The following is a 23,040-nucleotide window of genomic DNA, read 5'->3' on the forward strand; positions in this document are numbered from 1 at the left end:
GACGGTCCTAAACGTGAAAAATAAATAACTTTTTTTATTTATTGCAACTTCAGGTGGTCACTGAACAAATTGTTGTAAGTCGAGGATCACCTGTATGGCAGAATCAATGTTGGGACATGGACGATTGAAGTCTGCAAGTGATCACACGCCAGTCTTTTTCTGTTTGCTTTCAGGTTGCTAAGCGCCACTCCAAAACAGACACATTAATAGAGCATCTGGGCTCATGTAGACCAGACATAAATCAAATCCAGTGATTACAAACAACTGTCAGGAATAATTGGGAGATGATATATATGGAGAGATCATCCCTCCGAAATGACTTAATTTAAAATAACTAAATGAGCATATTTATATATATATATTTGTCCCTGCAGGTATGTGCTGGTTAAAACATGTCAGATGCAGTTAATTAAAATTCTTCGTAATTTAGGTAAAGATAAAGGTTCCCCTCGCGTATATGTGCTAGTCATTCCCAACTCTAGGGGGCATTGCTCATCTCTGTTTCAAAGCCGAAGAGCCAGAGCTATCCGAAGACGTCTCCGTGGTCATGTGGCCGGCATGACTCAACCCCAAAGGCGCATGGAACACTGTTCCCTTCCCACCAAAGTTGGTCCCTATTTTTCTACTTGCACTTTTTACCTGCTTTCGAACTGCTAAGGTGGCAGAAGCTGGGACAAGTAACGGGAGCTCACTCCGTTATGCAGCGCTAGGGATTCGAACCGCTGAACTGCCGACCTTTCTGATCGACAAGCTCAGCGCCTTAGCCCCTGAGCCACCGCGTCCCTCTTTGTAGTTTACAAATGCTTAAAACAGCTTATTCCATTTTGTCGTTTGTGCTTCGGATCAAATGAACTAAATAACATCCAAGAAATCATGACAATAAAATTATGTTGTATTTTGTAATTAAAAATACTATCAGGCGTTCATACTGAAACACGTACAAGGGAAAAGGAGCCTGCAGGCAGTCCTTGGGTTACGATACTTTGTTTAGTGACCGTTTGAAGTTACAACAGCACCGTTTTTCACACTTATGACCGTGGTCATGTGATTCACATTGGAATCCTTGACAATTGGTTCATATTTATGACGGTCACAATGTCCCAGGGTTGTGTGTTCTCCTTTTGCGACCTTCTGACCAGCAAAGTCAGTGAGGCAGCCAGGTTCACTTACCGACCAGGTTACTAATTTAACAACTGCAGTGATTCACCTAACAACGGTGGCAAGAAAACTCATAAAATGCGACAAAACTCACTTAAACAAATCTCTCACTTAGCGACAAATTCTGAGCTCAACTGCGGTCGTAAGTTGAGGATTGCCTATATACTAATATGAATCTGGTATTTTCATACTTTTGAAAAAGCGCTTTCCAGTGTCCCTAGTAGGCAGCTGACTTAAGTTTGATCGGTCTGTGAAAATGGCTGGAAATATTTTAAATTCCCCCATGTTTTATTTAAAAGAATGAATCCCCAGCATTTTCAGCTAAAAACCATTGATTTTTAGAATGATATTGAAATCTGATTGTGGAGTCCTTTGTGCTCTCTGAGCTTGGCTATTTACTTCTAGACATTTCATTACCCAACTAGGTAACATCATCAGTGTTGGGGGGAGTAAGGAGTTTGTTGCTCGTTTATATAGTTCTACTGGTATTGGATTACTCAACTTGATGAAATAATGTGAAACTATTAATTGTAAAAAGTGTGTGTGTGTGTGTGTGTGTAAAATCTGAAGAAAAGTAAAACAGGAAAAATGTCCAGTTCCCTCTTATTTTGCTAAGGAAATCTATTTGCTGACGATGCTCTCTGACTACAAAGCAGCTGAATTTTACTGAACAGCTAAGTTCCTTGTTTTCCGGGAGAGAGAGGATCAAAACGAGGCAGTTTTCCATTCCTTAACAAAAGAAGAAGAAAAAAAGGAAGTTTCATAACCAGAACACAGAGTTGTTCTTCAGAAGAGTTTTATTTTACTTTATTATTTCTGATTGCTCGCACAATCATCCAGAGGTTTAAACTGGATTTGGCGTTTCTGTCCACCTCTTGGTTCCTTTCCAAAGACCCGGGATGTCGGCGGAGGTTGCGCTTGGGTGGTGTTAAAGATGGAGCTGCAGGATGTCAGCTGTTCCAAGGAAAAACCCCTTTCACCATTGACCGATGGGACTTTGTCAATGCTGATGATAGAATAGAATAGAAAATATGGAATGGAATGGACGTAGAATAAAATAGAAGTAGAGTAGAGTAGAATAGAAGTAGAGTAGAATAGAATAGAAATTATGGAATTGAATAGATTTAGAGTAAAATAGAAGTAGAGTAGAATAGAATAGAAATTATGGAATTGAATAGATTTAGAGTAAAATAGAAGTAGAATAGAATAGAATAGAAATTATGGAATTGAATAGATTTAGAGTAAAATAGAAGTAGAGTAGAGTAGTGTAGAATAGAATAGAATAGAATAGAATAGAAAATATGGAATTGAATGGAAATAGAATAAAATGGAAGTACAGTAGAATAGAAAATATGGAATTGAATGGAAGTAGTGTAAAATAGAAGTAGAGTAGAATAGAATAGTAAATATGGAATGGAAGTAGAATAGGATAGTAGTAGAGTAGTGTAGCATAGCGTAGATTAGAATAGAATAGAATAGAATAGAAAATATGGAATTGAATGGAAGTAGAATAAAATAAAAGTAGAGCAGAATAGAGGTAGAACAGAAGTAGAGTAGAGTAGAGCTAGAAGGGACCTTGGAGGTCTTCTAGTCCAACCCCCTGTTCAGGCAGGAACCCTATACCATTTCAGACAAATGGCTGTCTCCAATCTCCTTAAAAATGTCCAGTGTTGGAGCATTCACAACTTCTGGAGGCAAGTTGTCCGATGTTCAAGTGATGCTCCAGATGTTTTGGGATCACACCCAAGAAGTGTGTGGCTGTTGTTATGACCCTTGCTTTCTTCTACCATAATCGTTCTATTTCTTCTATTTCCATTTGCACTTTTTCATCTTTTGCAATTTTCTCTAGTTCTTTTTCTCTTCTGTTATCATCAGGTACTGCCACATCCACTATCTAGACTTTTTTTTTTTGTCTTTCTTATCAACAGTTGTTAAATTTGGGGTGTTGTGTGGCAGGTGCTTGTCTGTTTCTAATGTCCCAGAGCACTTTAGCTTCTTCATGTTCTATTTTGTGGTCCCACCAGTTCTTGCGTGCAGCAAATGGGATTTCTTGCAGATCTTCCAATACACAGTTGTTGCTACTTTGTCATGCCGTTGTTTGTAGTCAGCCTTTGTGATCTTCTTGCAGCAGCTAACCGGGCAGTCCACAGTTACTTCAGCTTCTTTGCTGCCTTTTGCTGTCTTCTCAATTCTGGCTTTGTATGCATTTGTTCTTAAGGTTTACTCTTAAGGATTACTCTAATCCAGGATTAGTCCCTCTGTCTCTTTCTCCAACTTTCCTGGTCTTAGCCATTGCCAGGACTTGTTATCTGAATGACAACTCCCTCAATTACAGGCAGGTCTGTTGTTGTCTTCTTCTTCTTCTTCTTCTTCTTCTTCTTCTTCTTCTTCTTCTTCTTCTTCTTCTTCTTCTTCTTCTTCTCCTTCTCCTTCTCCTTCTCCTTCTCCTTCTCCTTCTTCCTCCTCCTCCTCCTCCTCCTCCTCTCCTCCTCCTCCCCCTCCCCTCCTCCTCTTTATTATTATTATTTCCAGTGAACTTTAAAAATGCCAGGAGACATTTCCCTGCATGCATAAACTAAGTGTTATGTGGGAGGGTTTCAGTTGCACAGGGGAAAATTCTCAGCAAAAATAGCATTTCCTACTTCTCTGAGTTTTGTCACAGAAGAGGAGGTGGCAGAAGGCCGTGGGCATTCCCCTCAATGAAGAAGGTGAAGATTTCAGGGTAGAATAACCCTCAAAAATAAAAGATGTTATGGCATCTTACGTACATCAACTGCCCGTTTGTCAACATAGATAGTTCTCAAATTAAAATCACATTTGATTGCAGTATAGTATAGTCGAGTGGAGTGGACTGGACGAGAAGAGAAGAGAAGAGAAAATAGAATAGAATAGAAAATGAATAGAGTAGAATAGAATCAGAAATGAACAAAACAGAACAGTAGGATAGAGTAAAGAATAGAATAGAATAGAACAGAAGAGTAGAGTAGAGGATAGGATAGGATCAGGGCTGGGTTCCTGCCAGTTCTAACCTCTTCTATAGAAGAGGTTCTACAAATCTACCGTGCCGTTTAGAACCGGTTCCAGCTCCCTCCCCCCGCCCATCCGCACATCATCAAGATGAAGAGCGAGAGGAGGAATTCTGGGAGTTGAAGTCCACAAGTCTTAAAGCTGTCAAGTTTGAACACCCCTGGGGTTTTTTTTCTAAAGGGTTAGGGGTGCGAGGGTCTTGTAACTTGGCAGCTTTAAGACTTGCGTGCTTCAATGCCAGAGTTCCTGAGCCAACATGACTGGAGGAGGAATTCTGGGAGTTGAAGTCCACAGGTCTTAAAGCTGTCAAGTTTGAACACCCCTGGGTTTTTTCCCCTAAAGGCTTAGGGATGCAAGGGTCTTGTAACTTGGCAGCTTTAAGACTTGCATGCTTCAAATGCCAGAGTTTCTGAGCCAACATTTGGGTTGCTAAGTAAGAGCGTTGGTAAGTGAGTTTCACCACATTTTACAAGTTGGCCACGCCCACCCAGTCATATGGCCGGCAAGCCACTCCCACAAAGTTGGCCACACCTACAGAAGAGGTTCTAAAAAAAATTGAAACTCACCACTGGATAGGATAGAAGAGTAGAGTAGAGTAGAGTATGAAATGGAATGGAATGTTCATTACAATCACAGACCAGAATTATAACTCGAATCGCATTTTAAAAAATAAAGTAAAAACAGAACAGGGTAAAAATAGTGGAGTTGGTACTGGGTTCAAGGAGCTGTTGTAAAGGCAGACAGATTTGCAACCTCGTTCGTTGCTTATCCTGTTGATGGCCTGCAATGCTGGATGGTGGGCCCTTCAGCGCTCCGATTCTCCCCCCGCCCCCCGGCTCCTGCCTGTCCCCTGCCGAATTCAGAATAGAGCCTCCAGCTGCATCTTGACTCAAACTGGAGCAAGTCCTCCTCTTTTCTGGGAGTGCATTTTCTGCTTATCGCTTCCTGCGAGCTGTAGTAAATCTATAGACCCTGGCAATTACCCTGCGAGGTTTCAGTGGTGAATGGAGTAGGGAGGAAGTGAGGAATTTCTCCACGCACAATGAAAGGAAACCTTGTAAGAAATGGAGCAAAAAGTTTTCTGAGCTTATGGCTTTCTAGCTGGGTCTGTCTTTCTTTCCTTCCTTCCTTCCTTCCTTCCTTCCTTCCTTCCTTCCTTCCTTTCTTTCTTTCTTTCTTTCTTTCTTTCTTTCTTTCTTTCTTCTGCTTCCTCTGTTTGCATGCAAAGCTTGTAGTGGTTACTAATTTCTTAGGAAACAGGGAGGTCATTTATATGAGGACGGTGCCTGAATAACAACTAGGTTGCTGTGTTTGCCAGTTGTTTATAAAGGAGTTTTCAAGGCCCTGGTGGATGAAGTACCAGTGGAAGGCAATGTTGTGGCCCACCAGTGGCCAGGGGAGCTGGGAGCAGATTCGGACAGTGAGGAGGGTTGGGGAGGAACCTGGGCCAGTCCTGGAGTCTGGGGAAGGCTCAGATGAGGGCTCTGTGTCAGAGGCAGAGAGGGGGCCAGGGCCGTATGCCAGTTATCAGCTGCCTTCGGAGTCAGAGATCAGTGAGGCAGAAGAACAGCTGGAGCCTGTTCCCAGTGTGTGCATGCGCAGAGCTGCCAGACGAAGGGAAGAGCTAAAGAACAGGGGGCAACTTGGGAGTAAGGCCATAGGTGGACGATGAATGGCCCCTCCCAGAGGAAACAAAAGAGGAGCGAAGGGGGAGTGGAGTTTGCAGGAGACCATTAGTTCGCTTCATTGGTTCGTGACTCTCCAAGACTCCTTGCCAAGTTTTGCACCTATCGGCCTGGCATCTCTCCAAGCCAGATAACGACTGTGACTGTGAATCCTCCCTTGAAAGACTTTGCTGGAGGTGAATGAACAGAATTCACAGGAAATTAATAAAAGGTTTTTTTGTCGGGACCAGGAGTTTGCTTCATTTCTCTTGGGAAGCCTCGGTCAGAACATGTTGGATGAAGTACCAGTGGAAGGCGATGGTCTGCATGCTTTTCCACTCCTTTCTTACTTTAGTTCATAGAATTTCTGTTTATTAGTTGGATCCGTTTAAAGATGCCTTGGCAGTGGTCAGAAAAGTGAGGACGATGGCTGAGAGCAGGGGGTTGGACTAGAAGATCTCCAAGGTCCCTTCCAACTCCGTTATTCTGATGTCTCTGCTTGGTAGTGTCGAAGTGCTGAGGAAGCGATTACATCCATACATTGTCTCTCTGAACGCTGCTTGAAGAATTTGGAGTTTTCTTTTTTCATATACAGCTAGTCCTTGATTTATGACCAAAATGGAACCCAACATTGGGTTTTTAAGTGAGACATTTGTTAAGTGAGTTTTGCCCCTTTTTATGACATTTCTTGCCACATTTGTGATGTAAATCACTGCAATTGATATGTTCATAACCTGCTTGTTATGTGAATCTGGATTCCTCGTTGATGTGGCTTGTCAGAAGGTCGTAAAAAGGGTCATGGGACCCCAGGACGCTGCAACCGTCATAAATATGAATCAGTTGTCAAGCGGCTGAATTTTGATCACATGACCATGGGGATGCTGCAAAGGTCGTAACTATGAAAAACAGTCATAAGTCACTATTTTCAGTCCATTGTAACTTTGAATGCTCACTAAACGAACAGTTGTAAGTCAAGGACTCCCTGTAAGCTGAAAGCATATCCCACAGAAGGGATGAAAATGATTGGATCTACAGTTTTGTGACAAAGCTGGACACTGGTGCATTTTTCACATGAGCACTTATATTTTGGGAAGTGTTTGTTTTGTGGTTAGGCGAAATCCAAAGAGCTAAAGTCACAACTTCGGAGACTTTGTCTTCGTCCATAAATGCAAAAGGCGGGATAAACCCTTTTTGATTTTTTTTCTTCTAGGCTCGTGGATGACAGATGTGTGGTTCACCCGGAGGCAGGTGATCTTTGCAATCCACCCAAAAAATTCCGAGGTAAGTACTTGTTGGAATTCATTGTTGGAATATATTTCTATGCAACAACTACAGTAGAATTCTGCCAGTAGAGGGCAATGTTTGCAAGTGTGGCTCCGTGGTATGCTCTATGGCTTTGCTCTTTTGTTCTGGGTAGAGTTTCCTGTTACAGTTTAAACAGTTGAGCAGTAAAGCACATGGTGACTGTGCTCCTTGCGGTGCTATATATGAACAGAATTTCTCACAATGCTAAAGACATTAAAAGGACATTGTAAATAACAACCAAGTGTAGTAATTGTCATTGTTACAGTTGTTGTTGTTAGTTATGTTACAACAGAGATTCTCTAGGGTCCTTCAAAGGTGTTGGGAATATACCTCCAAGTAATTTCCACCAGTAGTAGCCAGGATAATTAGGTAGTCTGAGTATTTCTACTCTGACATGCTTGGGCAACATTAAGGGGGAAGCTCGTTCTGAATTATTCATACAGACAGTTCTTGATTTACAATGTTCATTTAACAACTGTTTGAAGTTACAACGGTGTTGAAAAAACTCTACTTCTCAGGCTTATGACTGGTCCTTGCACTTACGACTGATCCTGCATGGTCACCTGATCACAATTTGGGCATGTCCCATCATTTACCACGCAGGTTATTATGTCCTAAGGTCACATGACTGCAATTTGTGTCCCTTTTTGTGTTGATTTTCAGCACAAAAAAAAAGAGTGCCCATTTATAAGAATGGCTTCACACATACGACTGCATAGCCCCTTAACGATCGCAGTGATTCATTTAACGACTGTCGTTAAAATGGTTGTAAAAATTGTAAAATCCGACTCGACTTATGACCACAATTGGGGAAATGTCCACCCCACTTGTGGTCATAAGTCAAGAAGGATCTGTAGAAGTTTCTAAAGAGGAGAACGATATAAGCAGAAGGTAGGGGGAAAAAATTAGCTGCCCAAAGGCTCATACCTTATATAAAATCGGCTAGTCAGAAAAAGTGCTACCTCATTCCTTTTGTTTCCTCAAGGTTTTTATTTGTGGCTCTGCTGTTGGTCAGTAAATATTATCTTCCTTTTTTTAATCTTAAAGACACACAAATTACCTGTTCTGAAAGTTTTACAAGGTTGACTTAACTAGTTCAATCCGTGTCTAACAATTCCGTCAGCGTCAAACGGTTGCAAATTTTACCTGTTATGTCAAAAGTGTTTTTTCCAAAGGCGACTCCATTGCCTTTGTTTTTCCTTGAAGATGTTTTGCTCCTCATCCAAGAAGCTTCTTCAGTTCTTCAGTTTTAGAATGGAGGAAGCTCCTGGGATGAGAAGGGAAATGTCTTCAAGGAGAAACAAAGAAAGTCCGATTGCTTTTGGAAAAAAGCACCTTTGGGACAACCATGACCTGGAGGACTGAGAATCTCATAGGACATTTACCTGTTATCGTTTTTTCCCTACTATACGGTTAATTGTGACTCCGGCAATTAATTTTGTAGCATTTTGTTTTCTTTTTTTTTAAATAATGTTAAGAAGAGGATGGACAACCATTTGGCTGAAATGGAATAATAGGGTTTCTTGCCTGGGCTGGGGGTTGGACTAGAAGACCTCCAAGGTCCCTTCCAACTGTTCTCTTCTCTTCTAGTTCTGTTCGTTTTTATTCTATTCTACTCTACTCTACTCTATTCCTGTTCCTATTCCTATTCCTTTTCCATTCCATTCTATTCTATTTTATTCTATTCTATTCTATTCTATTCTATTCTATTCTATTCTAGTTCTGTTCATTCTTATTCTATTCTATTCTATTCTATTCTACTCTACTCTACTCTACTCTGTTCTCTACCCTACCCTATCTTACTCTACTCTACCCTACTCTACTCTATTCTCTACCCTACCCTATCTTACTCTACTCTACTCTACTCTACTCTACCCTACCCTAACCTACCCTACCCTACCCTACCCTACCCTACCCTACCCTACCCGATTCCTTTTCCATTCCATTCTTCTTTCTTCTTTTGTGGTTTCAGTATTCAGCTCTCGGAAGTTGTGGGAGCTTCGTCACTTGAGACTTTCAAGAAGAGACTGGACTGCCATTTGTCAGAAATGGTGTAGGGTCTCCTGCTTGAGCAGGGGGTTGGACTAGATGAACTATAAGGTCCTTCCAACTCTGTTAATCTGTTAAACCTCTGTCCTTCTCCATTTCACTTTTCTTCTTTCCCTTCCCCAAAATCCATGCCCAAAGTATATTAATAAGTTATTGTTTTTTTAAAAAAAATACTTTTGTGAACAGGGTCGTTGTTTTCTGACTGATTTTTATTTCCTTATTCTTCCTCCCCCAAATTCTTCTTCTAGGGAAAAACAACCTCGTCCAATCCTCTAATTCTACCCCCGTGCCCTTTTAACCCTCCCTCCGTAATGCTTCCCTTCTTGTTTTATTTGAAAGTTAACCACACGGGAACAATGAACCCCTTGTATCAACACCTTATTTACTCAGAGCAAATTGGGACGATAGACAGGTGTCAGCTACGAAGCGCATGTGACTTTGACTTAACGCTATTAAGCCTTTAACCAGGTTTCAACGGACTAATAGAATAAAGGAAGTTGTGTGTGACGGACAGGAGGAACCGCAATCCACGTTGTGGGGCTGAGACCAATATATATATATATATATATATATTTGCCTTGCTAATTTGCAAACTGGCAAAAAAGAGAGGAATCGAAAAAGAAAGCAAGTTAGAAACTCATTTTCTCTTAAGCCCCAGTTGCTGAAGAACAAGGAAAACAGGAATTGTTTTCAGGCAGACGAGTGTGAAGGGTTGATAGATGTATCTAGGCATTTAAAAAAATCAGCTGCTTCTTAACTCCAATTTTTTAAGTGATTTTCAATAAATTTATTTACAGAGTTAAAATACAAAATGAAGCTAACATGCAGATAGTTGTCGAGATTGCTGTTGTTGTTAGTTGTGAAGTTGTGTCCGATCCATCGCAACCCCATGACCAACGTCCTTCCAGGCCTTCCTGTCCTCTCCCATCCTCTAGAATCCATTGAAGCTCATGCCTGCTGCTTTGGTGACTCCATCCAGCCAATCTCCTTCTCTGCCGTCCCCTTCTTCTTCTTTTGCCCTCCATCATTCCCAACATGAGGCTCTTCTCCAGAGAGTCCTTTCTTCTCATCAGGCGGCCAAAGGATTTGAGCTTCCTCTTCAGGATCTGCCCTTCTAAAGAGCAGTCAGGGTTGATCTCCTCTAGGACTGACCGGTTGGATGGCCTTGCAGTCCAAGGGACTCGCAGGAGACTTCTCCAGCAGAGTTCAAAGGCCTCCATTCTTTGGTGCTCAGCCTTCCTTATGGTCCAACCTTCACAGCCATCTGTTGCAACTGGGAAACTCAAAGCCTTGACTAGACGCACTTTTGTTGGCAGGGTGACATCTCTGCTTTTTAGGATGCTGTCTAGATTTTCCATAGCTTTCCTCCCCAGGAGCAAGCGTCTTTTCATTTCTTGGCTGAAGTCCCCATCTGTGGTGATCTTGGAGCCCAGGAAAATAAAACCTGTCACTACCTCCCTTTATTCCCCATCTATTTTCTAGGAATTGAGAGGGCCGGATGCCATGATCTTAGTTTTCTTAATGTTGAGTTTCAAGCCAACTTTTGCACTCTCCTCCTTCACCCGCATCAAGAGGCTCTTTAGTTCCTCTTCACTTTCTGCCATTGAAGTCGTATCGTCTGCATCTCTGAGGATGCTGATATTTCTCCCAGCAATCTTGATTCCAGTTCTCGAGATACAGCAGTTTATTTGCAAACTTTGCAAACTGGCAAAGAAGAGAAAATAAAAAAAGAAACCGACTCCCAATCTTTTTGTAATTTGTAATTAATTTATTTACAAAGTTAAAAATACAAAACGAAGCTGAAGTACAGGTAGTCCTCGACTTACCACGGTTTATTTAGGGATGTTATTTAGTTATAACATTTGTTCAGCAAGTTTGCCCCGTTTTACGACATTTCTTGCCACCGTTGTTCATTGAATCATTGCATTTATTAAGTTAGTAATACGGCTGTTAAGTGAATCTAGATTCCCCATAGACTTTGCTCATCAGGAGGTTGCAAAAGGGGATCAAGTGATCCCCTCCTGGGATACGGCAACCGTCATAAGTATGAACCACGTGCCAAGCATCTGACTTTTGATTAAGGGACCGTGGGAGAACTGCAACGGTCATAAGTGTGAAAAAGGTGCTTAGTTGCTTTTGTCCAGGTCCGTTGTAACTTTGGACGGTCGCTAAACGAACCATTGTAAATCCAGCACTCCCTGCGTCACATGAATTGCATCTGGATTGCAATATTTTTGAGCCAACCGAAGCTCTTGGGCGCCTTTCTTTTCCTTGGCAAAGGCAAGCATTCATCTGGGAATAGTGGCTTGTTTTTGCTGGGCTACCTAAGCTGACCTTTGTGCAAAGAAAGAAAGAAGAAAGAAAGAAAGAAAGAAAGAAAGAAAGAAAGAAAGAAAGAAAGAAAGAAAGAAAGAAAGAAAACAACAACAATGAAGGAGAGGAAAGGAAGAATTAGCTCTGGACGTGGAGTTAAACACTTTGCAAAAAAAAACCAAAAACCTTTCCTCTTGAATGGCCCTTCTGTGTTTTGTTGTGCAAATGGAACTGTAGAGTAGAACAGGAAGTCATTTGCATGTCTTTTTAGAGGTTTTTCACTAGGGAAGCTGTTTTTTGAAAGACGTGAAAACTTTGGAGGGGGGGAGGGAAACTCAAAACCAAATGCCCCATGGACTTCCGGCCCTGCTGCCCAACTTCTTAGTAATTGCCCACTTGACAAATGCATTGATGTCATAGCCAGGTTTTTCCAATTTCCAATTTATCTATTTCTCATTTTATTTTGTTTGTTTATTTAGTTGGTCTCTCATGTACAAGACAACAGGAATAAGAATAAACGTGAATAAGAGCAGAGGAAATGGGGACAAATAAATGGGGACTGTAGGACGGGGACGGTGGGCACGCTGGTGCGCTTATGCACGGCCCCTTTACGGACCTCTTAGAAATGGGGTGAGGAGGTCCACGGTGGACAGTTTGAGGTTGAAGCTGTCGGGGATTTGAGGATGTAACCACAGAGTCAGGTAGAGCATTCCAGGCGTTGACCACTCTGTTGCTGAAGTCGTATTTTCTGCAATCGAGTTTGGAGCGGTTGACCTTGAGTTTGTATCGATTGTTTGCCCATGTATTGTTGTGGTTGAAGCTGAAGTAGTCCTTGACAGGTAGGACATTGTAGCAGATAATTGCGTGTACTATGCTTAGATCAGACCATAGGAGGCGTAGTTCCAGGTTGTCCAAGGTCAAAATTTCAAGCCTGGTGGCATAAGGGATTCTGTTACGAGCAGAGGAGTGGAGGACTCTTCTTGTGAAATATCTCTGGACTCTAAGATAGAATACCATCTCTAAGTGGTGGGTAATGGATTGGTTAATGATTGATTCCATGACTTTGCAGGTGACACAACATAAGTGAGATGGGGCTGTCATTTTCAACTAGACCTGGGTCTCCTTTTTGGAAGATAGGGATGACTGTGGCTGAAGACCATAGGTTTGGCATGGAGCTGGTTCAGAAAAATATCTCTTAGATTATGTGGAGACTCTAGAAAGAATGCAGAGAAGAGCCACAAAGAGGATGAGGGGACTGGAGACTAAAACATATGAAGAACGGTTGCAGGAACTGGGTAGGTCTAGTTTAATGAAAAGAAGGACTAGGGGAGACATGATAGCAGTGTTCCAATATCTCAGGGGTTGCCACAAAGAAGAGGGAGTCAAACTATTCTCCAAGGCACCTGAGGGTAGAACAAGAAGCAATGGGGGGAAACTAATCAAGGAGAAAAGCAACTTAAAACTAAGGAAGAATTTCCTGACGGTTAGAACAATGAATCAGTGGAACAGCTTGCCACCAGAAGTCGTGAATGCCCGAACACTGGAAGTTTTTAAGAAGATGTTAGATAACCATTTCTCTGAAGTGCTGTAGGGTTTCCTGCCTAGGCAGGGGGTTGGACTAGAAGACCTCCAAGGTCCCTTCCAACTCTGTTATTTTATTCCATTCCATTCCGTTCTATTCTAAAATCATTCTTTAAATGTTGCTTTTGTGCTTTTGCTTTTCAGATTGTCTTTTCAAAGTATGTCCCATGAACCGGTATTCCGCACAGAAACAATATTGGAAAGCGAAGCAAGCTAAACAGGGAAACCACACTGAAGCGGCCCTCTTAAAGAAATTACAAGTAAGGACCTTTCGGTAGTTCTAATTCAATTGTTTCCCTCTTTCCAATGACTTCCGATGCTGTCTTTTTTTTTTCCTCATTTTTTCTCGCTAGATATATAGGTGATGGCTAGTCCCCTAATCTACGCTTTAGCTGTGTCTCACACGTTTTGCAATTTCGTGTCTTCTTAGGCCAGGGGTGTCCAAACTTGGGAACTTTAAGACTTGTGGACTTCAACTCCCTGGCTGGGGAATTCCGGGAGTTGAAGTCCACAAGTCTTAAAGTTCCCAAGTTTGGACACCCCTGTCTTAGGCTGTTTGTAAAGTATTCATGTACATTAAGGAAAATATACAAATGAATTGTTTTTTTTAAAAAAGACAAGAAATTACAAGTAAGAAGCTCCCAGCGCTGGCTGTAGCACATGAATCCTTGTTTTATCTAAAAAGATGGTTGGTTTAGAAACCACAATGGGTTAAGTTCATACGTCCCACCAAGCCAAAAGGAACGGAGTCACATTTTTGGGTGTGGTTTAGAACAGACGTTTCTAGAACCTCAGCAACTTTAAGAATTCTGGAAGTTAAACCTTGTTGGCCATGAGGCGTCCTTGGTTCTTTCCGAGTTTGGTTGTTTTCTTGCAGACGTTTTATTACCCTAACTAAGTAGCACCATCAGTGCTAGACTACATGTGCATTGGTGAAGTTACCTAGTTAGGGTAATGAAAGGTCTGTAGGGAAACAACCAAGCTCATTGAGCACCAAGCACCCCACAGTTCAAATCTCTGAGCAAAATCCCCTTCCTTCTAGCACTGATGATGTTTCCTAGTTGGGTCATGAAACGTCTACAAGAAAACCACCAAGTTCAGAGAGCACCAAGGACCCTATAGTCCTCCTCCTCCTCCACCTCCTCCATCCCACAAATCCTCCTCCCTTCTAGCACTGATGATGTTATCTAGTTGGGTCATGAACGTCTACAAGAAGACCACCTAGCTCAGAGAGCACCAAGGACCCCATAGTCCTCCTCCTCCTCCTCTCCTCCTCCTCCTCCTCCTCTACCTTTCCTCCTCCTCCTCTCCACAAACCCCACTCCCTTCTAGCACTGATGATGTTACCTAGTTGGGTCATGAAGCGTCTACAAGAAAAACCACCTAAGTCAGAGAGTACCAAGGACTCCTCCTTTCAACCCTGAGCTACAAATATTCTCCTTTATTCCTACCTTATGGGCCTTGTCGATTTCAAATTGTATTTTATTTAACTTACCAAGCACATCTAATTTATGTTAAAGTAACCAAAATATCTTTATAATCCCCAAGGTGTGTCACAGCATCCCTGAAGTCTGGAAACTGGAAGTTGAAACATTTGACACGCCCTATAAATGTATCAGTACCGTGTTAGATGGAGACATGTTAAAATGTTTGTTTATTTGACTTTGTGGACCCCCTGAAAGGTCATGGGGAATTGCCGGGGGTCCCTAGACCATATATTGAGAATTGCTGATCTAGAGGCTAACCTTGAGGGCCGTCTTGAGCTTCAATCTCGTCCAGGAGAGAAGCACAACCTAGAACTAAGCAGAAACTTCCTAACAGTGAGAACAATTAATCAGTGGAACAGCTTGCCACCAGAAGTTGTGGATGCTCCATTATTGGGGGGGGGGGGTGGGTTAAGAAGAGATTGGGCAACGTCTGAATGGTATAGGGTCTCCTGCTTGAGCAGGGGGGGGTTGGATTAGATGACCCCCTCAAGGCCCCTTCCGACTGTGTGATTCTGCTAGTAATCCCACTCAACCCATTCCCTTGCAGCATGCAGCAGAACTGGAACAGAAGCAGAACGAGTGTGAGAACCGGAAGTTGCTGGGGGAAATTGTGAAATACAGCAACGTGATCCAGGTGTGTCTTTTGAAAGCCACAAAGAGATCGGGTGTCCACCGTCCAGTGGGCGAATCCAGCAAAAGAAAAACCTCTCGGGACATTATTTTACCAGGAGTATACAACTTTATTGAATAAACCACATTGGCCTAGAAGAAGCAAAACCGGCTCTGAGTTTCCCGTGCAAAAGCAAGCACAGTCAATTCCCCTCACACGCTTTCCCCCACGGGCCACCCACAATCCATTACGTCCACCAATCACTTCTGTTCATTTCAGTATGGGAATCGGCGGGCCATGCTGGGACATCTGCTCAGGGTGTCCTTGAAAGGGGGAAGCAGGGACACATGGGAAACAACAATGCTTGGAGGCCATTCCGCCCCCCCCCCCCCCCATTCCATTCCATTTTCTACTTCTGTTCTATTCTATTCTACATTCTATTTTTTTCTTATTTCCTATTATTTGCTATTTCCTATCCTATCCTATTCTGTTCTTCTATTCTATTCTATTTCTTATTCTATTCTATTTCTTATGCTAATCTATTTCTTATTCTCTTCTCTTCTATTTCTTATTCTTTTCTGTTCTATTCTATTCTATTTCTTATTCTATTCTATTTCTTATTCTTTTCTGTTCTATTCTATTCTATTTCTTATGCTAATCTATTTCTTATTCTCTTCTATTCTATTTATTATTCTTTTCTGTTCTATTCTAGTCTATTTCTTATTCTATTCTATTTCTTATTCTTTTCTGTTCTATTCTATTCTATTTCTTATGCTAATCTTATGCGAATAGAATAGAAATTCTATTCTATTTCTTATTCTAGAAGCACAAATAATAAATTCTTTCCTGTTCTGTTCTCCTCTCCTCTCCTCTATTCTTATTCTTATTCTTTCCTATTCCGTTCCATTCCATTCCTATTCCATATCTTCTCCTCTCCTCTCCCCTCCCCTCCCCTCCCCTTCCATTTCTATTCCATATCTCCTCTCCTCTCCTCTCCTCCCTTCCATTCCTATTCCATATCTTCTCTTCTCTTCTCTTCTCTTCTCTTCTCTTCTCTTCTCTTCTCTTCTCTTCCCTTCTCCTCTCCTCTCCTCTCTTCTCTTCTCTTCTCCCCTTCCCTTCCATTCCAAGCCAGATTCGTTTAACAACTGGGTGACTAACTTAACAGCTGGGGCAATTCACTTAGCAATGGTGGTGAGAAAGATTGTAAAATGGGACAAAACCCACTTAATGACTGTCTCACTTAGCGACAGGAACTTTGGGCTCCATTGTGGTCATAAGTGGAGGATTACTTGTACTTTCATTATCCTTGCATGACAAGCTCTAAATACCTGCAAGGTGGGATCCTTTCATTTACATCCATACATAACACTGTAGAAGGACCATATTTACTGCAAATATATCCGGGTATTTTCTGCAGAGGTTGAAGGTGACTCTCCAATTTATCTCACAGCACTGCAGAGTTGACGGCCCTTCGGTAGCTCAGTCAGTGCTGTGATTGATGGTGCTTTAAACCACTGAATTTTAGAAGCCTTGAAATTTAGATCTGTTAAAAAGAATGGAATGGGGTTTGTTTTTCCTTTAAAAAGAAAGGGGAGAAAAAAGCAGCCACCCTTAAAACAGAGGTTAGGAGGAACCTTTGGAAGGGAAAAAAAAGGCCAGTCAACCATTCCAAATTGAAGGGAGTTTATTTTATAGGCAAGGAAAATGAAATGAGGAAATTGAAACAGGAAGTCAATTGGCCGCCTCGAAGCTTTGTGAGAACTGAATCACTTGGTTTGACGGTGGCTGGGTCACCTTCCATTGAGGCCGTTTTGCAGAGAATATGTAGTTACTCAAAGCTGTGTGAAAAAGCCACAATAACAGGGATAGGATATATCACGTGTCTGTCGTGCCATCGCCCAGATCATTGCGTCATGGGTTCATACTTCTTACGTTTGTGAATTGTGGTTCATAATTTGAGCTACTTGTCCATTGTGGAGAGTTGGTAGCATTTGCAGTGTGAGAAGTGTAAATGAAGAGCAAGAGCCCTTAGACTTATATACCGCTTCAGAGTGCTTTACAGCCCTCTCTAAGCAGTTTATGGAGTCAGCCTCTTGCCCCCAACAATCTGGGTCCTCATTTTATCCACCTCAGATGTCAGGCTCAGTCAAACGTGAGCCGTTCGGGATCGAACTGCTAACTCTGGGAAGAGTTACCCTGAAATACTGTATTCTAAACACTGTGCCACTGTGGAAGGAAGGAAGGGAAGGAGGAGAGGGAGGGAGAAGGTGAGAGGAAGGAAGGAGGAAAGGAAGGAAGAGAGAGAGGAGGGGAAGAGGGAGAGGGAGAGAGGAGAGGAAGAGAGGGAGGGAGGAGAGGAGAGGAAGAAAGGAAGGGAGAGAGGGGGGAAGGAGGGAGGAAGGAAGGAAGAGCAATAGCATTTAGACTTACACATTGCTTCATGGGGCTTTACAGCCCTCTCTAAGCGGTTTACAGAGTCAGCCTCTTGCCCCCATCAATCCTGGTCCTCATTTTACCGACCTCAGAAGGATGGAAGGCTGAGTCAACCTTGAGCCGGTCAGGATCGAACTCCTGGCAGTGGGCAGAGTTTAGCCTGCCATACTGCATTCTAACCACTGCGCCACCTTGGCTCCTAAATTAAGCCAGCTTGTGCTGTGGTTAGCCAAGTTCTTGAGCCCATTCCCTTCAAAGGTAGTTGGCCAAAATCAAGAGATTTCTCGTAGTGTAGAAACATCTTGAGCAAAAGGGGTTGAGTGTGGGTCAAATCTTAACCAGACGGTTGAGTTTGAATGCACGAACCTTATTTCTTTTCCTCCCTGACAGCTGCTTCATATCAAGAGCAACAAATATCTCACCGTCAATAAGCGATTGCCAGCCTTGTTGGAAAAGAACGCCATGCGCGTCTCTTTGGATACCGCCGGGAATGAAGGCTCCTGGTTCTACATCCAGCCCTTTTGGAAACTGCGAAGCGAAGGGGACAACGTAAGTGAACGAAACACGAAGTTGCTGGGATGTTGATGTACTTTGGCCCATGTCCTGCATGCAGATTCGTTGGAGAAGTCAGCGAGGATAGGCATGGCTAGTGGACAAAGGAGAAGGGCAAGCAAAGACAACATCAAAACTGGGACAACATCAAAACTGGGACAACAATGACTATCCAACAATAGAAAAAAAAGTGTTTGATAGGGTACCATGGAGAGCGCTTGTCTTTAAAGTCACCAAGAGTTTTGGACACAATGAAAGGGTTAAATGTCTACAGTCAACCAGATCATGGTTGTCCCAAAGGTGTTTTTTTCCAAGGTGCAACTGGATTTGGAAGGCTTGATACTCCTTGCAGACAGCTGGTCGTTTGCATCCTTTTAGAAGGTCGTTGAGGCCACTTGGAGGTTTTATCTGTATTCTCAGAGTCACCTGAGAGGTGCAAATGGTTCCTGTAGTGTGCAATTTTTTTCATATATATATATATATTTTATAAATATAAATCCTTCCATTCCCCACTATCCTGTCAGAGCTGAAGAAGCACAAACTTTTTCTCCAGTTCTTTTTTCTTTAGACCCAAAAGGAAAAATTCTAGTTTCATTTTTATCTCCGTTTTCTGCATTTTCTGTATTAAAATTTGAATCATACTCCCATTTTTTTTCTTTTTTTCTTTATAAAAAGTCCCTTCTTTACTTTTACGTTTCCAATATTCATTTGACATACTTCTTAATATTGTCTTCCTGATTCTTTCTCCAGCTGAATTGTAATTGCCGATTCAATCCTGCAGGTTTCTTTTGCTAATCCTTTCTCTGCCCTGACGTAGCTGTAAGTTATTTCCTTTTTCCCCCAGCATGGCATGAAATGCATCCTGCATTAAGTACAACTGTCTGTTGTGTGTAGTCGAAAGCTCACGATCTTAGTGTGGGTGTTCTTGTTTGTAAGGAGCAGCACAATAAGGCATTCACACAAGCGAACATCTTAGTGGGTTTTGTCTGTGATTGTTCCCCTTTCCAATCTGCCACAAAAAATACCCAGAGAAAAATCCATGGAATTCGTATCATTCATCAGGGTGGATAAAAATTGATGACTAACCCCCCCCCCCATCAGATTTTTTTTTTGTTTAAATCAGATTTTTTTAAAAAAATTAATCAGATTTTTTAAAAAATCTAAATCAGATTTTAAATTTTTTTAATCAGATTTTAAAAAAATTAAATCAGATTTTTTTAAAAATATAAATCAATTTTTTTAAAAAATAAAATCAGATTTTTTAAAAAATATAAATCAATTTTTAAAAAAAATAAAATCAGATTTTAAAAAAATATAAATCAGATTTTTTTAAAAATATAAATCAGATTTAAAAAAAATATAAATCAGATTAAAAAAAATATAAATCAGATTTAAAAAAAAATTAAATCAGATTTTTTTTAAAAAGCAGGGTTTTTTGGATTTTTATCAAATTTATTTTAATAAAATGCTTTTGGAATAAAAATCTATCTAAAGATAGCTTTCTACTTAAGATGCATTCATAATTTAGTTTATTCAGCACGAAGTGGAGCATAGTTACGTAGCATGAGGCTGTAGATTCTGCAATATTGACACTTTTGGTCCACTCATTCAAATGAATTTGCCAGCTGAGATAACACGTACTCCACTGATGCATTCACACAATCTCACAGCAGAGGTGATAGTTGCCCTTTAAAAATTATGATTGAAATCGATTGAAATCAAGCCTTTTTTACTAGTGATTTAAATCATGATTTACATAGACTTGATTTAAATTACATCCACCCTGTCATTCGTTTTGGGTTTTTTTGCTACTTACTTGCTGGCCAACCGATCACAAACTACAAATTATGTATTTTAAGTTTGAACGTGTTGGTAAATTTGGTAAAATCTTGTTTCCCAGAAGTTTTGGAATAGACTATGCTGCATTACAAGGAGTGGCACCACTTATTTTCAGTGCTCTGTTGTGGGTGCTCGGTGCACTTGTAACTTTGCGCTTTGTCACAAGCTTCCCTTGCATGTGTGCTTGGCCATTTCTCTCTGTTTCAAGAAAATGCGTGTGGAATTGCACGAGTCGGAAAATGCACGATATGCGAGGCCCTTGGTGCACTTTGAGCATGGTTGTTTTAAAATCAAGCTAAGTCCATAAATGCTGCAGAATTCCCAGAAGCCTTGGCCTTGGACACCTCAGCCATCAGCAGGCACAGGAGCAACGTTTACACTCCGTTGGAAAGAGACAATTAAAAACAAAAACTAAGAAGGAAAAATAAAAGAACGAAAACATCACCTGACCAGCAATCAACACCAAGATTAGTAGAGATGAGGACCAGGATTAATACCAGACTAATCAAGCATCAAATGATGCCTTTAATAAGGAAAACCAAGAATGATCCTACCTACCATCACAGCAGGGCAAGCCACTTGGATGTAAACAGAGAGCAAACTCATTCCATTCTGGCACTGATGATGTTACCTAGTTGGGTCATGAAATGTCTGCAAGAAAACCACCAAGCTCAGAGAGCACCAAGGACCCTACAGTCCTCCTCCTTCTCCTCCTCCTCTTCCTCCTCCTCCTCCTCCTCTTCCTCCTCCTCCTCCTCCTCTCTGCAAATCCCTCTCCCTTCTAGCACTGATGATGTTTCCTAGTTGGGTAATGAAATGTCTGCAAGAAAACCATCAAGCTCAGAGAGCACCAGGAAACCTAAAGTCCTCCTTCTCCTCCTCCTCTTCCTCCTCCTCTTCTTCCTCTTCCTCCTCCTCCTCTGCCTCCTTCTCCTCCTCTTCTCCTTCTCCTCCTCCTCCTCCTCTCTGCAAATCCCTCTCCCTTCTAGCACTGATGATGCTTCCGAGTTGGGTAATGAAACATCTGCAAGAAAGCCACCAAACTCAGAGTCCATCAAGGACCCCAAAGTCTTCCTCCTATTCCTCGTCTCCTCCCCCCTTTTCATTCTCCATTCCACAAACCCTTTTAGCACTGAGGATGTTACCTCGGATGGTAATGAAACGTTTGCAAGAAAACCACCAAGCTCAGAGAGCACCAAGGACCTCACAGTCCTCCTCCTCTTCCTCCTCCTCCCTCCTCTCCTCCCCCCTTTTCATTCTCCATTCCACAAAACCCACTCCATTCTGATACTGATGCTGTTGCCTAGTTGGGTAGTGAAACGTCTGCAAGGAAGCCACCCAGCTCAGAGAGCACCAAGGACCCCAGAGTTCCAACTCGAAGTACAAAATATTCTCTTTTCTTGATTCGTGGTGCCTCTGGGAGGAATGAGGCGGGGGGAAACTCTCTGGAGCAATTTATGGAATGATGTTAATATACGTTCTGGGATGAGGATCAGGGGCCCATTAAAATCCCACAGTGAAAACACATCGAAGCTGGTTGGTTCCAAGCTACAATCAATGGTCATCCCAAACCACAAAGTTCTTACTGGACATCAGGTACATTCACAGTAAGAATCCAGGGCACGAGAGAGAATCCAGAGGATAGAAATAACAGCAGCAGAAATACAGCGATAATAATAATAATAATAATAATAATAATAATAATAATAATAATAATAATAGAATGATAACACGTGACTCTTTTTATAACTTCAGATTCTTGTCGGAGATAAAGTCGTCTTAATGCCAGTTAATGCTGGTCAGCCTCTGCACGCCAGCAACATTGAGCTCTTAGACAACCCAGGATGCAAGGAGGTAGGTCTGAATGAGGATTTAGGCCTCTAAACCAGGTTTGTTTTGGAAGGTTGCAGCCAAGGGGTCATTCCAGGTGAAGGCTTGTTACGAAAAGAGCGGATCAGGGGGTCCCTGGCATCCTGCGTGGTCTGGCAGTCCTTGAGTTACAAACGGTTCATTTAGTGACTGTTGCTGAAAAAAGGGACTTTTCTTCACATTTACGACCATTGGAGCATTAAATTCAGACGCTTGATAACTGGTTCACTTTTATTATTTATTTCTTTTTTAAAGTTTTTCCCCCACTTTCATAACATAAAATTACATGTATACTATTGCATAGCCAACATTGTATTGTATTATTAAATGTTTACATCAATTCACCTTACCATCAACCCCCCCAAAAACAATTATTGGTTCTTCTTCTCTCCATACACCATATTTGTACCTTATCCATCACTTTCTTCTCCCTCTTTCCTTCCTCTCCTTCCCTCCTTACAATACAATACAATACAATAGTAGAGTTAAAAGGGACCTTGGAGGTCTTCTAGTCCAACCCCCTGCCTAGGCAGGAAATCCTATACCGTTTCAGACAAATAGCTATCCAACATCTTCTTAAAGACTTCCAGTGTTGGGGCATTCACAACTTCTGGAGGCAATCTGTTCCACTGATTAATTGTTCTCACTGTCAGGAAATTTCTCCTCAGTTCTAAGTTGCTTCTCTCCTTGATTAGTTTCCACCCATTGCTTCTTGTTCTACCCTCAGGTGCTTTGGAGAATAGTTTGACTCCCTCTTCTTTGTGGCAACCTCTGAGATATTGGAATAATGCTATCATGTCTCCCCTAGTCCTTCTTTCTCTTAAGCTAAACATACCCAGTTCCTGCAACCGTTCTTCATATGTTTTAGTCTCCAGTCCCCTAATCCTCTTTGTTGCTCTTCTCTGTTGCTCTTCTCTGCACTCTTTCTAGAGTCTCCACATCTTTTTTACATCGTGGCGACCAGAACTGAATGCAGTATTCCAAGTGTGGCCTTTCTTCCCTCTGTCGTCCTTCTCTACTTCCCCTTCCCCTTCCTCTCTCCTTCTCCTCTCTCCCCTTTCCACTCCTCCTTTCTCTCCTCCTCTTCCCCCCCTGCCCTCTCTCCCATCCCTCTCTTCTTCCCTTACCTCCCTCCTCTACTTCACACTCT

At 41.9% G+C, this 23,040-nt stretch overlaps 1 protein-coding gene across 3 annotated transcripts in view; it reads left to right on the forward strand.

Annotated features, from left to right (window-relative positions):
- Nucleotides 1–23,040, forward strand: part of ITPR2 (inositol 1,4,5-trisphosphate receptor type 2) — a 133,312-nt gene that overhangs the window by 17,375 nt on the left and 92,897 nt on the right. For all 3 annotated transcript variants that reach the window (XM_081957504.1, XM_081957505.1, XM_081957506.1), the window contains exons 2-6: nt 7,060–7,130; nt 13,242–13,357; nt 15,132–15,218; nt 18,021–18,179; nt 21,777–21,875. In XM_081957504.1, coding sequence (XP_081813630.1) covers nt 7,060–7,130; nt 13,242–13,357; nt 15,132–15,218; nt 18,021–18,179; nt 21,777–21,875 — 532 coding nt within the window. The remainder of the gene's footprint in view (nt 1–7,059; nt 7,131–13,241; nt 13,358–15,131; nt 15,219–18,020; nt 18,180–21,776; nt 21,876–23,040) is intronic.

The sequence above is a fragment of the Natrix helvetica genome, assembly GCF_964273705.1.
Source record: "Natrix helvetica genome assembly, chromosome: 6".
Taxonomy (NCBI): Eukaryota; Metazoa; Chordata; class Lepidosauria; order Squamata; family Natricidae; genus Natrix; species Natrix helvetica.